We start from the raw sequence: 21,182 nt of genomic DNA on the forward strand, positions 1-21,182 counted from the left end.
CTTCCGCGGTGGCCTCCCCGAAAGAGGTGGCCATACCGGCTCGCCTTCGTTTCGTCCAGCTCAAGATACTCCACAGGGTCTACATGACGGGGCCAAGGCTCCTGCGTATGGGCTATGCTGAGGACGGTCTGTGTAAGCGTGGGTGTGGTGCGTTGGGAACTTTTCTGCATATCCTGTGGGAGTGCCCGGAGGTGGAGGGGTTTTGGCGTGGTGTGCATGAGGTGCTGCGAGTGGTTACGCATGTGGCGCTGTTGCCCGAAGCGAGGAGATGCCTGTTGAATGTGTGGGAGCCTACCGACTATTCGGTGCCGCAGACGTGGTGGGTGACTCTGGGGTATATGGTTGCCAAGCGTGATATTGCCCAATTGTGGGGATCCCAGAGGCCCCCGACTGTCTCAGCCTGGAAGGAACATATGGATTGGTGCATGTTTCGGGAAAAGGTGGTGTATGTGGCGAGAGGTAAGCCTGGGACATGGGTGAAAGTGTGGGGCCCCTGGAACGCCTACCGCGGGGGAATCTGTGCTCCGCCGTTATTGCCTGATCCGTCGCCGGCCCCGTCCCGTTAGCCAACTCATCCCCCCGGCACCTGGGCATTGGGTTTACCCAGCCCTAGTTCTGATCTCTCCCCCCTCTTGAGACTTCTATGGATGGCTAGGATTTCCCCTTTAGGGGAGCACGTGTTGCTATTTCCGATGGAGGATTGCCTTGTGGGTTTATTTGTATTTGTTGTTCTTTAAGTTTAAAATGGAACCGTATAGTGGGGTCTGGATGGTGTGGCTCGCAACGATGTTAACTCCTATGCATGCTCTGCCGCAGCACCATGTGTTTTATAAATGTATATCGTATGCTCCTTCATTGCTAGCGGCCGGCCGGAAGGTTGTAGGCCCATACTTGTATATTTTTGAATCTTGTAATAAACGGTTTCAAAAAAATAAAAAAAAAATAAAAAAAAAGATAATGTCGAGGCTGGTCTATATTGATTTGTTTCTAAAATTATAATTAAATCCTACTAAACTCAGATTTATTTGTCGAGTGGATTATTGTGTGACCAATTTGGTTACAATGTATTGAGATTCAAATGAGATTGTTTTCACCCTCTTACCTCTCAAGCTGCTATCAAGACCATCGGATTGGATATAAATGTTTAAGGGGGCCCAAGCTCCTGCGGCCATGAGTTCAGGCTCTGAAAGGCAGCATTGTGCATGCCTGGGCTTACCATTTCGAGGCCCATGGATAACATACCAGAGGGGGAAGCATCAAAGATGAGACTGGTGTCGAAGGAATTTGGTGTGTCAGAGTGATGAACACCAAAGCCCTGTATGATGCTATCATCCCCTTATGCTTTGTTCCAGTTAAAGCTTCCTTTTCCGCAGTCAGTCTTTAATGTTTACTTAAAGACACTGCCTGCCCAGGGTTATTGCCTGTGTATTGACGGAGCCAATGGAGGGAGTGAGTCATAAATGATTGAAGTGAATTTATTTACTACTACCAAAACATTTGTTGAGATAAATACCGCCCTGATAATTTGCCCATTATACAACAAGCACTCATTGTAGTCTGGAGTTGTACAAAATGAGCGGTTAGCTCTTTTGCAGCAATAACTCACATATGCCAGAGGGATAATTGGCTGAGTGGGTTGGGGACTTCACTGCTGGTATGAGTAGGATAGGGGCTTCCACTGTTGGTGCATGTGGGATGAGAGCTTCAACTGTGTGAGTATTGTTCCTCTAGGTGCTATGTATTGGAACTTTGTTCAAGTGCATAGGGGCTTCTACATTTCAGAGAGCAGCCCAAGTTTACTCTGCGATGCTTATTCTTACAATGAGATGCCTGCCTTTACAGTGCTGTACTTCTCGTTTCACAGAACGGCATGAGCGTCTTTATCTCAAAGTACGACTTCCTTTCTCTTGTTCTAACTTTATCATAATATTAGACTGCTTGTTTATACATTTACTGCTAGTCTATGATTTATCTTCATTAAACATACAGGGGCTCATTATGAGTTTGGTGGTGCAGCTGTGGGACCGCCCCACCACCGCACCACCAAACACACGTGTGAACTGCCCGCAGTATTACTTTTTTAGTCACTGGCAGTTGTTTTGATGTTCCCATGTCGGTGCCTATAAAATAGGCACTGCAATGGGAATGTCAAGGGAAATTCTACAGTCCATGTCGTGCTGGAACTGGGGATGTATGCATACAGGGGGGCACATGTTGTGCCCCCTGTGTGAATCCACATGGAGTGAAGCACAAGAGGGACATGCAGGTCCCCCATTCTTTCCTCCCCACCACTGTTTTCATAGAAGAAAGACCTCAATAAAATCAGTGGCGGTGAGGAAAGTTGTAATATGTTTGGTGGGACTGTGGTGGTCCTGCCAAGCATATTACTGCCTCAAGACTGTTGCGCAACCACCAGGCAATAGCGGTTTCCTGGTGGCGGCAGTCCCAGGGTGGAGCGACCGCCAATGTCGTAATGTGGCTGTTGGAAGACTGCCACCGACTCCCCACAACGACTCATAATTAGGCCCATAGTGCCTTTTCCTTGCCCGTTTATCATGCAGTGTTTTTATGATGTCAATGCCTTTAACTCTTAGTAGAACACTCTTTATCATGTAATGTTTTAAACTATACATGTGTGAATATGATTGTGTGTTTTCATGGATGCATATGCATGACCTGCCTGTGTGATTGGGTTCTTTTTGACGCTGCTGCTCAAAACATATTCAAAGTCCTCCAGATACTGCTTGAAACTGGTACTACAAGGGCACAAGAGCAGTTTCCACCACTGCCACAAGCAGCAACCACTTGATTTAAGACAGGGGGTTCTGCTGCTTGAAAATATAATCCACAGGGGCGTCCTGCAGTATCAAGTCACGGGCAGACAATGTTCGCATGCACATTTATGTAGTGATTTGTCTACTGTTTAAAGTTAAACAAAAGCACATTTATAATTTACATTTTTTTTTTTTTTAAAGGTGCACATCTCACAATCCTAACGCATTTTGGCAGATTCTTTTATTGCACTAAAACTGTTTAGAATATGTTTTTACATACATTCTTTATTATTCTATCATAATTATTGCTCATGTAAAGTCCATTTAACCCTCTGAGATTCTGACCTATCAACAGCTGCTTCTCAACGAGTTGCAGCAAGTAGTGAATAAACCACTGGGCAATCTATTAGCTTTTGAACACATTGATTAACAACCAAGAGGAGGAGATGGGATTAATTTCCAAAAATGTTCAGACACCAATTGGACCAAGCTCTGCCCCCTGGGACCACAGGCCATAATTGATTTCGCATTTTTATAATTTTTTGTTTCAAGCAAAGGTACTAAAGAAAGGCAATTGTCTCTGCATCAAATTAATTTGATGATTACCAGGTGGGAACTGTTTAGAAAGTCCTGTTTTATAGATTCCATTTCTTTGGATTACAAATTTAGAGCTAAAAAGAGATCGATGCACGGAAAGATAGGACGGGATAAGCTACTATCCAATGCAATAGGTCAATTTGAAATGTCTGCAAGAACTCAAACCACTAGGCACACAGAGTGCTCCAGCCCCTAACACCTGATAGTAAACAAACATTGAGTACGCTAGCCAAACATCATAACAGTATGGAGATGTAAGCAGAAATTGTTCTTTGAAAAGGCATGTGAACACTGAATGCCCGTTGCATGCATGTATATATTTATGCATATTTGAAAGTATGCATGGAAGTATATGAATGACTTTCTTTGTATGTGTACACAGGCGTGGAAACATGAACATAACCATGTATACATCTAAGTGTACATATATTCCTAGAGGTATGGATGCATGTGTATGGGTTTGCTGTAACATTATCCATAAATCAGAATTGATTCAGAGTACAAATTAAACACTTCTGCTGTAGTTAGCAGGGACCATGTAATTAACAATTGAGTATTTGCAAAAAATGCACCATTTTACCCTTTTTTTAATCTTTGGGTTTGTATCCCTCAAAACCCAATGATCTGGTCAAACTACTCACTGACATGCTGCACTTAATTGGTCAATTTATGCCACACCACTTTCAAACTTCACTCGCCGCCACTGTATACAAGCCCATATTTCACAGGGAAACATGAAATATGGAATATATTTCATGTTTCCCTGTGAAATATGGATTCAGCATTATAATGAGAACCCCAAACCACCCTGCAGAGCTGGTAACATATGCAGCACATTCTCTGCCAGTAATATCTATATCTATTTGAGATAGAAAAACTTTTTGTGAATTTTGCTAATTATTAAAATGATGCTCTAAATGTGTTATTTTTTCTCTTCACAGGTCCTTTTTGATGTATTACCTTTATCTATGAAAGGTAAACTAAGCTTAAATTTACTAATTCAAATTATTGCCCTTGTTAGCTGCACTTTAAAGAAAACAGCTTTCTCAAATTAACTGCCTCAAAATAAACATGGAGTATAATCAAACATAGCAAGTAAACTGTACCCTCAACTTCCCAGTTGATGATGTCACCAGAGATCCTAGAAGCAATTTTGGATTATTACACAGTTACCTCATATGCGTTATCTCTCTCACTGAATATACTGTTTAAACATACTTTCACTCAACACATGTATTCCAAGTGAAGATAAACTGGTTTAGAGTTGTTTTCTTTTCTTTTAATTTATTTGTGCAAAGGCAGAGAAATTGGCAGAGTCTGAGTTACGTTAATTTAATGTTTAAGTCATATTTCATGCCATTTCTCCAGAAAATGGGCTGACAGGACATCAGCTGACTCAAGTCTGAGATCCCAGGTGTAGGACGGCACAGCTGTGTGACCTCCGAAGGATTAGCTTCAGTTCAACGATGCAGGGGCTGTTTTTGCGATACAATTGTTTTGCAGGCAAAAAAACATGGGTCAATATTTTATGGTATTTTTTGACAGGTTTTACAACAAAATATTCGACAAAAACCAAAAAGGTGTGCTATTGCACTGAGCATTTCTTTTTATGTAACGTGCAACACTTAGTTTGGTAAAACGGAAATAGAATTTGTTTGCATTGTAGTGCATCTGTGGGTTATTAATGTTCATCAATCGATAAATAATGCTGACGGCAAGATTTAAATGGAAATCTTTCCTTTGTAACAAAGTTGGTGTGGTTTAAAAAGCACATTTTTTTAAAAAAATAGTCCATAAATATAACAAACAAAAATACAACAAAATACAATACAATATAAAAGACAAAATGAATACAAAAACAAAGAAGGAAAAATTATGTATTCTGACAAGATTTCCATACTTCCACCTGCTGGTATAGAAGTGTCCAGAAGATTTTGTAAAGAAATTATCAAAATAGTTGCGTCCATATACTTTTTGAATCGGAGCCACGGCAATTTGCTAGTAATAAAGTTAATATAGTGTTCCTTTCAGAAGAAAGGGAGAAACATCTGTAATTTCACTTTTTTTCAGTCAGAACTTGACGCCTTACGTTGAAGGACAATTTCAGAGCAACACCGAAAGCTGGATGGACACAGGTTAACTCAGTGTTCTCTTTTAGTGAATTTAATGTGAGTGTGATTTACAGGGAGTGGATGTCCTTCGGTGTTAAACACCCAGTCTTCCAATGAAATTAGATCATCCTCAGAGAAAAGTAGATAGAGATACCTGCATACATAAAACATAAAAATACCATCAATATGATAATCTGCAGTATCACAAAGTTATAGTTTGCAATAAAAAAAGAATGCATAGTCAACCCCCCAACAAACCCACAATTAGTTAACAAGTACATCATTAAATACGCATAACTAAATTGAGCCTAATACGAAAATCAAGTAGGGGTAAGACAAAAACGAAGTTTTCACCTACAAAAATAATCCTGCTGCTGTGGTGGCATACTGCTGCAGGCAGCCAACCTCCATCCTGCTTGAGCCCAGAACAAAGGGGAAGGCTACCTACTGGCATGGATTTGACTCTCCTTGAAAATCAAGATCAAATCACGGCATACTTCCAGAGTGGTTCTGTCAAACATCTGGAAGACGACTGAAATTCAGGTTTAAAGCCAAACATTGGTAAACACACTGCTCTATATGCCCTTTATGAAACTTCCCAGTAATTTGAACATTTTGACCATCAAATCCTATAGACCAAGTTAGTGGGCGTCACTTGGAAACCTGGATGGTGAGAGAATCGTTTTGGTTCTTTCTCCAAAATAGACGATTCAGAGTATCTGTGGACGGATCTGAACCTGAATAACTTTTGGTGAAATGTGCGGAATCAGCGGGCATTAATTTATCTCCCAACACGGTTCTTCCACAATGGAGTACCCTTTTGTACAATAGATATATTAGCCATCTCAGACATTAATTGGAGAATATTAGCCATCTCAGAGATTGATTGCAGTAGCATCCAAACTGGTTTAACATCATTCTACATCATTTCAATAATTTGCTGAATTTATCATGAGAGCTGAGAATGTGACTGGTCTCAATCAATATCATTACATTTATCATGGTGATGAAGATCAAATAGAATTAGTTCATGAAGTTATCCCTACAAAAAATACATTGTATTATTTTGGGCACCCTTATCTTAGGGCTGAATAGTCTGTAGAATTTAATTTGAGAAGATGTCTTGTTATTCCTACTAACAACATATTGTACCACTTGAAATGACTGACTTTGATGTATGTTTTCTTGGTAACATTTGTTGCATAAACAAGACGATTGATTCATTAGCCCTGAAGAAGCAACCATTGTCAGGCAGCATGTGTTGGTTGTTTGTTTGTTACAAATTATTTTTACTTAGTAACGACATTCAAGATTTATGGAAATTCATGAATAAAAAGGACTTTTACTGAAAAAAGATAACAAGACTCCCACTTGTGTTGTTCCCACCTCAAGGAGAATGATTGATGGACTGATTTACTTAAATCTCTTCAAGAATGATAGGGTGCTGATTTTTTTTCTACTGATGAAACTGCTGCTTTAACATTGTAAGAACAAGTTGCATTTGCCCAAAAATTAATTACGATTATATAAAACGCACAACAAACATCAGCAATGACAATAGATCTGGCCTTTGGAGCCTATTGGCTTTAGCCATGATTTACAGAATCCCTGAAACTGTGCAGAATAGCTTACAAAGTGAAATAAATGTGTATGACATGGCCTGACACATTATTTTCAAGGTGTGCACACCAAGCATGCGCAGGCCTACAAAATGACGCAAGCGCTTTTTTCTTTTTGTTTACTGATCTGAGTTGGTTCTCTAAAGAAAAAGAAAAAAAGTACTGTCAGTGGGAGTGGAAAACAAGGAGGAGGGAAGATAGCAGCAACAAGAGGGGCATAATCACAGACGGTGGGGGTGTGAGGAGGGAAGCAACACAGGGGTGGTCAGTAGCAACAGGAAAGACATGGGTGGGGGAAGCAATATGAGGGTGCGAGGCACATGGTGGGCCAAATAATCCACACTGTTCTCCACAAATTTGCACTTATCTTTTCTTAAACTCAGTCCTCTCCCTTCCACAATCTTCATTGTCCTATCAAGGTTTTCATTATACTCAGCTAAATTCTCCCCATATACCTGGATGTCTTCCTGGAAACACAAAACACGGTCCACTTCACTGAACAGCTGACATATGGAAGATGCAGGAGCCAGCCCAAATGGCATGCATCTGTACCAGTATATACAATACAGTGTCATGAATGATGTGAGATACCTAGAGTTTTCGTGCAAGACCATCTGTTGATAAGCAGCAGACTATCCAGGGAGTGAACACTTCGGCACTTTTCAATGCGCACAACATCTCATTGACGTTAGGGAGGGGCTGCTGGTTGACCCAAATGTTTTAGTTCAAGTCTCTCGGGTCAGCACTCAACCTGAGAGACTTTTTCACCTTCTTGGCCAACATGACAGGCACCAGCTACCCAGAACTTCAATTGGCTCTATTGTTATTCCCAAGTTACACAACCTCTGCATTACTTCTACCAACACAGTCTTGAAACTAAGCTGCACTCTATGTAGTTTGTGCATGACAGACACAGCATTCTATTTCAACACTATCCTATGTTGAAAACACTTGCAGCCTCACCGACATCACGTATGTAATTGATCACCTTGATTCTAAATCTGGTTTTTACATTATGGGAATATTGTGATCTAAAACCATATTCAAATCTCTGTGTTCATCCCAACTCAATACATTTGTGCCATTCTTTGCAACATATACTATACCTAACACCACACTTTCTTCAAATTTCATTTCTGCCTAACATTTACCCAAGACATTCACCTTCTTGCCTCCATATGCAAATACTATGACCTTTTAAAAGTGGATCAAATATAGTTTCTCTTGTACACATATTCATTCTGAAAATAAAAGAAATTAATCAAACTATCTTTGTAAAATGTAAACATCCTATAGATTATATCCATTAACTCTACCTCCCTTGACCTATATCACCTAAATCGGTTGTTCTGGTCACCAGAAGAATTTACATCTACACTGTGTAATGTTGTCTTTCAGACTGTATTGGTTACATCCGAATGAAACATGTAGAGATCAGTGAAAGGCATTTGTGTGAAATTCACATTACGTTAAGGCTATACTTCTATTTTCAATGTTTACTGTATTACACCCCTAGGTTAAGTGTACATTTTATTTAAGAATTAAAGAAGCAAATAATGGGTCACATGTGGATCTCTGCATTTTTTGCTCAATCACTTTTAGAGGAAACTTCTCATGATAACATTCTAGGATGATTTTGAAAACAGGACAAAGTAATTGGAAGGAAGGTGAGAGATTCACCTAACCATCCTTCACAAATGCTAAATTGTGAAGGACCACAAATTCGTAGATGTCATTATGGTTCAGTTCTTCATGTATTTACTTACATGTGCCTTTTCTAAACATTGCTTCAGAATAAATCGTTTACACACTGTAATACGTCTCTAAATTTCTCTAAATTTCTAGCTATTTTCCCAGTATTGTCTCATTTAAGTATGGGCATGTGTGTGGGGAAATTCACTCCTGTGATCCACTTTTAAGTTACCATCAAATAAATGAGTTTGTATCTCACTATCCATGGTTTTATTAAATGAAAAAATGTAAATCATCCTTCAGTTCATCAATCCCCTGAGGCACTCTAGTCTGTACTTACAATAATCTCTTTTTGAAGTAGCCATGTTTGCCAAGCTCTTCTAGAAGATTGTTTTGTAATACTTCAACCACTAGAACGTGGAAATGCAGAGGCGTAGTATGCCTTGCAGATGATAATTTATATTTAGCATTCTTATAACACTTTCATGTTTTCATTTGACTGGGTGGGTGGTTCGGCCCGGCCCACATAACACAATTCAGAAGGATACTTTTCTAGATAAATCACATGTGGTGAGTCAGACATTTCAAAGTCCTTCAAAACGACTTAATCTCCTGCATGTGGGTTTTAACAGTTAAGGTGGCTGTTTTCCATATCATAGCTGGCCTGTGGTTTAGTGAACCCTACGCTCTTGATGGAAATGATTCTCCTTGTATATGTATGCCCGTGTCGATTAAATGGCTGCTGTACCAGTAAATTCTGCACTGCTGCTGCCATGTCATGTAAGTGTGTGCAAGCAGCTCACACTTCTACTTCACCTGCCTGCAAGGGGATGTTTGGGGGGTTCACAGGACCCCTTTTCTCCCTCCAAAGAGCTGCCATCAGGGGGCGCATTAAACGTGCTCCTCCTGACAGCTTCTTTGTCTCTGTGCCCGAGTCTATAATACGTAGCGGGCGCGGAGGCAAATGGTTTTCCTCATTTGCATGGGGCCACGCCCCTATGCAAATGAGGCAACACCCTATGGTAATAACGCTGGCACTATATGTGTGCCAGCTCTATCTGTATTACAGAAAAGGCCGCATAAGTGTCCGTGGCCCTTTCTGTAATAACAAAGAGCCACGGGGGCATGCACAGTGGGCGCACATGCCTGTTGCACCCCCGTTGCACATTTGATAATAAAGCTCCTGTTAGGATGTCTTAAAATCTTATTTATATTTTATACTCACGTACTAAACAGCGCCTTTACTGTCTGTTGTGAGATGTATTATTATCTTACAATGGGCTTAGAGCCTGCCTATTGCTTACTACTTGTTGGCTTCGTTGTCATTCTCATTTGCTTGGTTCTTACTCGTTAGCTTTGGTTCCTCTTCTTGTTTTTGTCTCTCCTTTGGAGTATGGACGCATTAGTGTGCCCTAACAACGCTCGCTTTTCAGGCGCTACATATTCATTTTGTCTAATCATTCTACAAGAGTGCATGTGTTTTCCAGCTATCTCTCTAGTGTGCTCTCTTCCCCATCTATGCTGTGTTTGCTACCAACCTGCATCCCTGTTGCTTCCCACCACCAGCATTCTGCATGTTGCTTACGGACCCCTTTGTTGCGCATCCCTTACTGGCCGTGTTGGTTGTTTCCACCTGCTTTGTACCCATGTTTCTTCAGTGCCCGCTGATGCTTCCCACCACTCATTTCACCCCCCAAAAATATCTTCTGCACTTTTAAATTTTTTTGTCAATCCGATTTGAATCAGCAAATAAAACTAAAAAAAGTGGGCAAATCATTTTGTAGGCACACGCATGTCTGGTTTCCACACCTACAAAATGAACAATTGTCTGTTTTTTTATCTAGCCATACTGCTCAACCTTGGGGGTGCTGCACAGCATATCTAAAAATCATTTATAAAGCCCATAGGTTCCGATGGTGAGATTTATAGGCTTTGCCAATGGTTGTTGGACAATGTTACTGCCACATTGTGCTTTAGAATGCACAGTTCACCTTTAGAGAATAAGCCCTAAATCCTAGGTTGTCATACGATCCTATTTAATTTTGAGACATGTTACTAGTTGTTTGCAGGATTATGTCCAAAAATATTCAAGTGATTGCAATTCACCGGGATTTGGCGGGCTATGGTCACAATAAAAGCCATCATGATTGCGACTAAGGCTAGGAAGTTCCACAATTTGTAACATAAAATCAGAGGAAGAATGCGGAAAACAGTTTAAGAAATGGTCTGTCCAATTAGGCTTTAGGAAGCATTTTGCTTGATGAGATAGCTTTTACAGAAATAGCATGGCATTCCGGGGTGCATTATTTGGCGAAATGTACACTTACTTTAGTGTTTCAGCTAGAAAAAAACTCTGTTGAACATTATCATGGTTCGGCGTAGTAGTGTAAACATCTCGGATTCCAGAGAAACCAGTTTCCACCATACAGTATTTTTCCAGTGCCTATAAAAACAAGAAGCATTGAAGTCAGTTTAATGTCATCTCGTATAAAAAGGGCTGGATGAGCATTCAGTGCGAATCACACAGGGTCATTTTAATGGAAATATCTACTCTAGAAATGTTAGCAAAAAGCCTTATCATGCATGTTCAGAGCTGATGTATGATACTAAATAGCTCATATTTGCTGAGCCATTTTGTTTTTCAGGAAGAGGGCACTCAGGGCCTGATTACAAGTTTGGCGGTGTTGCAGTGGGCCTCCCCGCCAGCACCCGCTGCAACACCGCCAAACCCGTAGTCAGCCCACCCACCATATTCTGACTGGAATACAAGTTAAGCAGTCCTGTGGCGGCGGTCCCACGGCAATGCCTTTCTAAGGCTCATAATAGAGCCTTAAAAAGGCACTGCTGTGGGAGCGCCGCAGCCTGTCTCTGCACAGACCGTAATGCACCATGTGCCCTCCTGCAAGCATCCCCATGCACAGAGACAACAGGGGGCCCTGTAGGCCCCCTTAGTTGCCTCGTTGCCACCCTTTTCATGATGGGCTCACCACCATGAAAAGATTGGTTGCGGTGGTGCTGTGTCAGTCCCACCACCGTAGTAGTAATATGGCGGATATACCGCCAGTCTGGTTGCCCAGGGACCGCCACCATGGGTTTGGACATCCCATGGACCACCAAACTCGTAATTAGTCCCTAAGTGGTGAATAATTCTCTTTACTGGTTCATTGTTTTGGTATTTTACTTACATAGCGCCCAGCACTATAAGCGGCTTCAAGGTGCATTAAATGAGGCACAAATAGTGAAATTACAACAACCCAGAATAGTTCGCCTGAATCTACAATGACCATACACTAAGGTTAACAAAGTTTCTAACTGTTCATTTTTAAGAATCAGTTAAAACTTTTAATGCATTTGCACCTTCCAAATACTTTTTTGAAGGCTATTCTACATTTCAAGACCTTCCATCCTAAGATAAAAATTTGCACTGGATCTCAATCAAGGGTGTACAAGATGAAACCAGTAAGGTATTTCGGAGTCTTTCGCTGGTGAACTTTCTAGATGATTTACAGGACATGAGCACCGATTTTGCAATCTCCTGTTGTCCAATGGGGACTATATTTAATATTCCCAGATAAGATGACATGCTCAATTTTTGATAGAAAAGTTGAGTGACTCTATATCTGCCACTTTAATGAAAGGGGCCACTCTTCGAGGAGTTGTACAGCAAATTGTGAGATGATTTAAGCAACTTATCTGCAGCTTGCATGAGAAATCCTGAGTCTCTCCAGAGGACAAGAAGCTAGGACTCAGCTGGACAAACCAGTTGGAAGATAACCGGGCTGACTAATGTTTCCTTTTTCCCACCTCTGAGGTGAAACCACCTGCCATTGTATCCCAACGCTGGATAGAGCCCAGGCAAGTAGTCTTCTGCTCACCAGTGTTATTTCCATTTTTACCGGTGATTCTGCCCAAGTGGATGCTCAATGCAGGATATTAACATTTTTGGGACTTTTATGTGTGGAAGGCAGCAAATTCCATCCATGATAGAACGCCCTTTAGATGCTGGATACTGAGATGTGCACTTGATTCAACAATGGAGCAAGAGAGTTGTAGCCAGGCTACACTGGAAGTATTCAGTGCTACCAGAGAAAACTATTTGTTACAGCAAACAAATGATGGACGGAATGCTGACAATGCAAACATTCTCCCCCAGTCACAGGATCTGGGTTAAATCCATCACTCTTTTGCCCACATCGCCACCCCAGTTTGGTCCCAGCCATATGCAAATCAGTCTTGACCCTGTGCCCCATGGGAACAGTCCAGACCGAACTGCTGGCCAGGTCCTCCCAGGACCGGAAAGCCCAGATGTGGGCCCCAGGCTCACTGTGCCACTGGATTCAAGCTATCCTGGCTGAAGAGGGGTGAAACCCCGAAACCGGTCCTAGGATGCTTGTTTCCGATCCAGGGTCTAAACTGGGGTGGCATGGTGAGCAAAAGAATGATGGATTTAACTCAGATCTCTTGACTGGGGGTGAATGTTTTGATTGGTTCTGCATTCCGTCCATCAATTGTGTGTCTTTTATCAGAGAAAACTATGCAAAATTGGTGGCGGAATTGTTGGGCATACATAGTGCATATAGCAGACTGTGCATCTATAGGCATCTGAAGTATCATGTTCTGTGGCAATGTTATCTTTCTTTTAACAGTTGAATTTTATTGAGATTTTGTCTTAAATCACATTTCAATACAATGGAACAAAGTGATAAATACATTACGAAGGGAAGTGAGAAAGGTTAATACACTGATTTAACTTATAGAGCAAGAGGGGAACTCTTGATGTAAAACATGACTTAATGCTGAGAAACTAGATAGGACTGATTAAAGAAAAAAATAGCTACTACCAACCAAAGTTTTTATTCTCTAATTATTATGGGTCTTCCTTTGAAAGTCAGTAGCACCATTTAAAAAACTGACCTCGGCAACTCCTTTCTGTCTCCAAGTTTTCATTTTTTGTAAAACATGTAAAATGTAATAAAATGAGCCATTTCAAACTATTAAAATTCACTGAATGCAAATATATTTTAATATCTGAAGTTTTCATTTCCTGCTTAGAAACCCACCATCATTCTTTTGTTTTTATGTATTTAATTTAATAGGATGGTTAATGCCGAGGGGCATTTTGAAGTTAGCACCATACAAATAATACAGGACAAAAAAAGACATCAGAGCCAGCAAGAGAGAAAGGGTAACATGGAAGCAGATGATTTAGTAGAATAGTTAGGTTTTTAGTGTTTTCCTGAAAGTTTCAAAGTCATCGGTCACGTTTATGGAGAGGGGAAGCTTTTTCCAGTTTTGAACCTGAAATCTTAAAGGTTTTTTCACCACACATGTATCGCTTAAAATGCAAGAACAAGTGAGTCTGAGTATAAGGATTAGAAGTGACGTAAGAAGTAATAATGATGGAGACAATTTTGGGGCCAGTATATTGAAGAGACTTGTAAAAAATGCTATTTTTCCTTGAAATGAATTGTTTGAGAGACTGGCAACCAACGCAGCATCCTGCACGATATGGTAAAATTTACGGAGACCAAAACCTAGCCTCATACGCTAGAGTTTTTCTGCTGGAACATAGGCTGCCCTAGGCAAATGGGATTAGCATAATCTAGCCAAGATAGAAGGAGGGCAAAGACTACCAATGGATTAGATTTAGATGGGATGAATGGGAGAACATTTCTTACAGCCTTTAAAGATGAAATACAGTTTGACTACAACACTGAATCTGGTTCTAGAGCACAAGGTCCTGGTCATACTAAACACCAGGGTTTTTATCGAGTTTGGCTGTGTGGGCAGTTGCCCATCTAGGATGGCCAAAAAGCCGCATGACCAACTTCTCACCTCCAATCAGCAGGATTTCGGGTTTGTTGCCACTGAGTTTTTGGAGACTGTGTGCCATCCAATTCGGAACAGAGAGCAAACCATCTCTGAGGCAAGTAATGTTACTGGGCATATGATTGTCAGATATTAGTAAGTAAGAACTAAGGTTATTTGTCTAGTGCCATGCAATCTAAAGGGCCTAATCAGACCTCCTTTTGACTGCATGTAGATATTGAATGAAATAGGTGAAAGGGCAAAGCATTGTGGCACCCCCCAAACCACTGATAATTCCTTGTAGGCAAATAGTGGTAAAACCACTGTCTGGACTGGTTAGTCAGAAAAAACTTAAACCACAGCAGAGCTGGGATAGAAATGCCTCTGCTGCGACATTATTGGCCAGGATGGAATTGTCCATTTTGTCAAAAAGCTGCCAAGTGGTCAAGGGGAAGGAGATCTGCATGAATGCCCTGATCTCTTGTGTATCTCAGCTCATCAAGCATGGCCAATAGGACTGACTGTATTATGGCTAGGGTGGAAACCCACCTGTGAACAATCCCGAAAATCTGTTGATTCCAACAGGCGTGACAGGCAGTGTGCTAGATGTTGACCAATTATTTTAGTGGAGGAAAATAGACCTATAGTTCTGATGCTTACAATGATCAAGGCCTACTGTTTTGTTTTTTAGAAATGATGTTACTGTGATTTTCTTGTATTGGAGGGTCTCAAAAATAATTTCTAATAAAACAGAGTTTTTATAAATCTCTCCAAGAACTAGGATAGAAGAACTCAATTGGCCGTCAGTCATGGGACCTCTGCTGACCTCTACAAATGTGGTTATCAATCTGGGCATTCATATTGGCTCTAGTCTGGATCTTGCCACCCTAGTTGCTAACACATATAAGATGAATTTTACCATTCCTTTAAGGGAGGTTTATAATTCCCATGATCGATGCACTCATATCCAGGAATGTCTTTATTCGTCACTACTGCAAAGAAAACAGCCTCTTGTCTTCAAGTAGTAAAAATGTGCTACAAAACGTTGTATAGCCTAAAACAAAGGAGTCTTCAGTGGCTACACATACACAGTAGGATCATGTTTAAAGACATGTTCATAGTGCAATGGACCATTTACACTAATCCAACAGAATTTATGGCCAGTAAAATTACACGGTATAGGCCCCTTAGAATCGTAAGAATCTAACAATTGCACCATATCCAAATACCAAAAATATGTATCACAACATTTAGTGATAGAGCTTTTTTGGGGATGACTGCTAAGTCCAGGAATTTTCTTCCCTTCGCTCTCCATAAGCATCCCTCTCTATCTCTCTTTAGAAAGACAATGAAAATATTTGTATTTAATCAATGAACCCTATCTTACTTGACAGGAGATACTCCAAGCTAGGGTGAATAAACCACTCGTCTGGTGACGTTACATTTTGCAAAAAACACTACCCCTAACCACAACATAATCTTCTTCAAGTGATGCATTGATTGACTCACTCAATGGGGAGATGATATCTGAGGTTGGTGCTAGGAAACTAGAGCTAGTCTTGGGTCATTGGGAGAGCATGTTTAATTTTAAACAAAGCAGTGGAGACTTTGTCCATGATTCACCTCAAGTCAGTGGCGCCTAACAGAGGCGACAGGTGGGGTGTTGGTGTTCCCAGTCAAATGTCTTAGAAATGGAGTAAATTTGATTTGGAAATACATAGCTAGATGATTACAGAGTACCTGCAAAGGTGTGATTCTTTGGGAGCAGCAGCAAAGAGACAGAAAGAAACTCACTGCTGAAAACCTTACAACCTACCATCAGCCTATCAAACGCTAAAGGATAGTAACACTATAAATAGTCATCCAGAAACTGCCAAGCATATTTTATGCAGTTGATTGGATAGAGATTCCAATGACCTGCCCACAAACAGTGATCTATATTCATGTATCAGATCGATCAGTTAATCAATCCCTTGAAGGTCTGAATAATTTAATTAACAGGTAAAAGATGGACACACAAATTCCACAATGTTGGTTCCTGCATGTGCATTTGCAACCTAGGAGCAATTTCTTATAAAGATCCAAGAGCAGTACTGAATTCAATACATTATAGGGCATTATAGAAAATATGGTGGTTTATGTGACAAATGCAACATTATTTTGATTATTAATGTTATTAATGATACTGTGTATAAATGTGTGTGTGTATATGTAAGTGAGCATAGGTAGGCCCACTAATAATGAAAACACTACCATTTTAAAACAACAACAAAACTGAAACTCTCTATGTATAAATATCTGACATCAATGTAACTTGCACCATCATAGATTTTAGATGTCATCAGTGATGTAATATGTGCAGTCATAAGCAGTGCAAGTTATACTAATGTTATTTATGTATAATGTTTTTTTTTTGTTTCAGTAGCTTTTTTGTTATTAGAAGACCCGTATGTAACTCCACTTGAACCTTTGTTTGTGTCAGTGACTTTCTACATTTTTTAACATAAGTTAAAATCTTACTACCATACCTTGGCATAACTCCACTTTAACCGTTTTTGGCTTAGTAACTTTCTATGTTTAAAAAAAATGGAAAGTAAGATCATATTAAAATACACCTGCAGTTAACCCTGCCATGCATGGCCTTCGTCCCTGCATCCAAAAGCACAGGCAGTCAAATCCACATTAGTGGGCAATCACTTACTTGGATCCACCACACATTCCTCTTTTTTTAATTTCTTTGTTTTCACTCCTGCAGGACTCCCACAGAAGTACAGGGGTCCATCTTAGCTCCCATAAGAGTCCCACCGGTGCACCAGGGGGGCTGCGCTGGGTCCTGTGGGACTCTTGCAGGAGTTGTCAAAATCTCCAGTGAAAGTCCGGCGGGCCAAAAAAACATATTTGTGTAAGGGTACATGAGTGGGTGTGTAAGTGTCTGTATGTCTGTTTGAGTGGATGTGTGAGTGGCTGTATTTGCGAGTGAGTGGATGCATTAGTGGCTGTATGGGTGAGTTAGTGGGTGTGTGAGTGGTAATATGATAGTGTGTGAGTGGCTCTATGGTCAAGTGATTGGTTATGTGAGTACTGGTATGGGTCTATGAAGTTGTACGTGAAGGATTATGTGAGAGTGCAAATGGGTGTATGAGAGATTCTAATGGGGCGTGAGCGAGCGTGAGTAGTTCTCTTTCTGCTAGTTGCTGACCTTTATTCTGCCTCTTGCTGCTCGTTTCTCATCTTTATTTTACCTCTTTCTGCTTGTTTCTCATCTTTATTCTGACTCTTTCTGCTCACTTCTCACCTTTATTTTGGCTTTTTCTGCTAATTTCTGACCACTATTCTGCCTCCTTCTGCTCTTTTCTGACCTTTATTTTGCCTCTTTCTGCTTACTTTTCCCCTAGACTGCAAGAGAAGCCTCAAGGCCCCAGCGGTCCTAGCTGGCTCCCCATCTCCTGAGAGAGCTGGCATTGCTCTCACAGTTAGGGAGCTGCTAAACATGCAGCTCCCTGTATGTGAGAGGAATCCTTTAATCTGCTTCCCAGCCTGCTTTACAGTGGGCATGGAAACAGATGAAAACTCTGCTCTCAGAAACCGGGAACGGTTTCACAGCTCTTGCTTGCTGAGAGCGGAGTTCGTGTTTGCTCTGACATGCTGTCAAAGCTCCCACTAAGTCAGAACAAGCAGCTATGTCCTGAGGGTGGCCTCCCCGGGACATAGCAGAAACCGGCCCGGGGGGGGGCATTCTCCCGGGCCATTAGTGATTCCAGAAAGGGGGCTGCATGGACCCCCTCCTTTATTCTGCATGGGCTGGCCCCGGGGAGGTGGTGGTCCCTGGGTCCGTATACCCAGCGGGGGGCCCCACTCCTATCAATTTCATAGGCTCCGGAGATGTGGTGGTCCCCGGGGCCCAGTAGGTCCACATGGCCCCCATCTAACCATCTGCAAAAGTGGTGGTCCCCAGGGCATCGAACAGCTCCAGGATGAGGAGGGTCCGTACAGCCCCCTCTTTTATAATAATGCCCTGGGGAGGTGGTGGTCCCCAGGGCTTACTTGGCTCCATGGAGGGGGGCCTGTGTGGCCACCCTCTATTGTAATAATAAAGCCCTGGGGAGGTGGTCCCCAAGGCAAATAAGACCCTAGGAGGGGGCCCCGTGCGCCCCCTCTTCTTTTTTTAATGCCTGCATGCCCTCGGGCCTGGCCCTCCCAAGGGCTTGATTAAAAACAAGCACAGGAGACCGCACTTGATTTTTGTTTTTCAATTTTGCCATGAATTCGCAGATCCACCCTTAAATTCGTGGTAACATTGCAACAAAAAAAAAGTTAATCAGCAGTGGGATCCACCATGACACCTAGAGGGTCAGGGTGTTCCAACCCTGCCCCTTTTCTTTATTGTAATTTTTTGTGTGGGACACGGCTGAAGCCGATTCCCAAAATGGCTGCCAACACTTCCTGGTTGAAGTGTTGGTAGCCAATCAGATTTCAGCACGGGGACTATCAGATCCGTGGAGGATCTGCACCGCCAGATATACACATTTAGATTTCTGTTAATCTCTCTAAAATTACTGAACGGATTTACACCACACTACCCAAATGCACTACTCTGGACCAAGAATAAGCTTTCTGTCAAATTTGGTGTAATTCCAATCAGTGGTTTAGGCTGTAGTCCTCTTCAAAAATCGTATTGTAATTAAATGAGCAAAACGTGTTTTGAGACCCCCGCCCATTTTTCTCAGCTCCCGCTTCACAGATCACTCCCAAACTTTCAAGACAGCAGCTGAAGTGAGCGTCACATTGTTTTTTAGAAAAGTTTGAGAACATTTGTCAACCAGCACCAAAGATATAACTAGGTCAAAAAATGGTTTTCCTATGGAAACTAGGTCCTAACTATAACTGCCTACTGGTGACAGCAAGTGGGGGGGGAGAGGGGAGGGGAGGGGATAGAGAGAGAAAGAGAGAGAGAAAGAGAGAGAGAAAGAGAGAGAGAAAGAGAGAGAGAGAAAGCGCATTCTAAGATTGTTTGAGGATGCTTTGCCCCTGAAGTCATCAGAGTCCTGCTCAGTGACTCAGCAACGGAGGAGAATATTTCTTCTATTTGAAGGAACTGTAGCCATGATAGCCTAGTTAAATGACCTTATGTCAACTGAAATGGAGAATGTTTTGATTTGTTGTTTTTTGATTCCTAATCTACTTTGTTTTATTTTCTTGTGTGGATATGTTCACCACATCAAGATCACTGCCTCTTGCAAATCGATGAAAGGACTTCAATCACTGATTCATCTTTTGTTATTCTAAGCAAGAAACAATGAACTTTGTATTTCAAACAAATGTCTTGATTGTTCAAGGCAGCAATGCCCCTGTACAGTGTATTTAATAAATAGAAATATATTGACAATTCAAAGGAGATCATATATATTCAGTACCTTAACAACATCCCAGCCCCACTGCCTGTACTTGGGGTCATGCGTAAATCTCCACAAATACATGTAGCTTTCTACTACTTCTGGTCGTAAAATGTAATACCGTTCACTCAATCTGGTAGCCATAGCTTCACTTCCAAAGTCAAATCGGAAGGCTTCTGGTCCCAGCTTGGTCTCTAAAATAATAATTAAAACAAAATGCTGAGACCATACTTTAATCCCCAAAAACATGAACAATAATTTTACGGACTGTCATGACATACTGTTACACACTTAAAGAGCTTCATAAAAAGGCTATAAAAAGCTCATCCACATTAGATGTCAACTCTATTAAAATAAAGTGAAATATCAACTCTTGAATAGTGCACATGATCTCAACAAACTTTAATATGATAAAATCTAAACGATGCAAACTGATGAAATAACATGTGGATCAAGCACCTCTTTAGTTAAGTAAAAAACCTGCTGCAGGGCAGCTACAGAAGGTTATTTTCAACTGCAAATTAAGATTTTCAAAAATTGAGAGTTTGGTGCAAAGGGTAGGCTAGTGTTATTTTCAGTGAATGACTTGCTAATTTATGAATTTTATGTAATGGCTCAGCCTTCTCAAACTATTTGTTGATTTATAATCCAGAAGATTAATCTTTAACAACTATTTGTTGACTATGGATTCAGCACACCAACCATTTTAACATCATTTATGTAGCCTCTAGCATTCATGTTATAGTGGTGGACATTGTTGTCAATGTAAATAAGGCCAGTGTGAATTCCCTTGTAATAGCACAAGTTGGTGATGTGAACAGTAAAATACTATAATTTAGATTCAACAGTAAATGAAGGGTGTGTGGCTAACAGCTGATGGATCTGGTCGCTGAATAGTGTGTTCCTAGGCTGGCCTACATTCCTATCTCATAATCCTTCATCATCCTAATCTCCGCTCCGCAGCCCTAACAGCAGAGTAGCTGAACAACCCTGTGGACCTGCTCCAATATCAGCAACCTACACCTCATATCATCGCCCGAGGGTGAGAAAAGCAAAGGCATTACTTGCCACCCCAATGTAGTGTAGTTCCAATAGTACCCTTTCATGCAGGACCTACGCTGTTTACGGATCACATATACTGTGGGTCTGGTGGCAGACTGACTCCGTACACCCCCGCCGAATATGTTA

At 41.2% G+C, this 21,182-nt stretch overlaps 1 protein-coding gene across 2 annotated transcripts in view; it reads right to left on the minus strand.

Moving 5' to 3' along the window:
- Positions 1-4,666: 4,666 nt before the first annotated feature.
- MAN1C1 (mannosidase alpha class 1C member 1) overlaps positions 4,667-21,182 on the minus strand; it is a 330,020-nt gene continuing 313,504 nt past the window's right edge. For both annotated transcript variants that reach the window (XM_085647808.1, XM_085647809.1), the window contains exons 11-13: positions 20,016-20,188; positions 11,121-11,236; positions 4,667-5,636 (exon numbers count right to left, since the gene is read on the minus strand). In XM_085647808.1, the coding sequence (XP_085503934.1) occupies positions 5,513-5,636; positions 11,121-11,236; positions 20,016-20,188 (413 nt within the window). In that variant the 3' untranslated portion in view covers positions 4,667-5,512. The remainder of the gene's footprint in view (positions 5,637-11,120; positions 11,237-20,015; positions 20,189-21,182) is intronic.

Source organism: Triturus cristatus, chromosome 3_2, assembly GCF_964204655.1.
Source record: "Triturus cristatus chromosome 3_2, aTriCri1.1, whole genome shotgun sequence".
Taxonomy (NCBI): domain Eukaryota; kingdom Metazoa; phylum Chordata; class Amphibia; order Caudata; family Salamandridae; genus Triturus; species Triturus cristatus.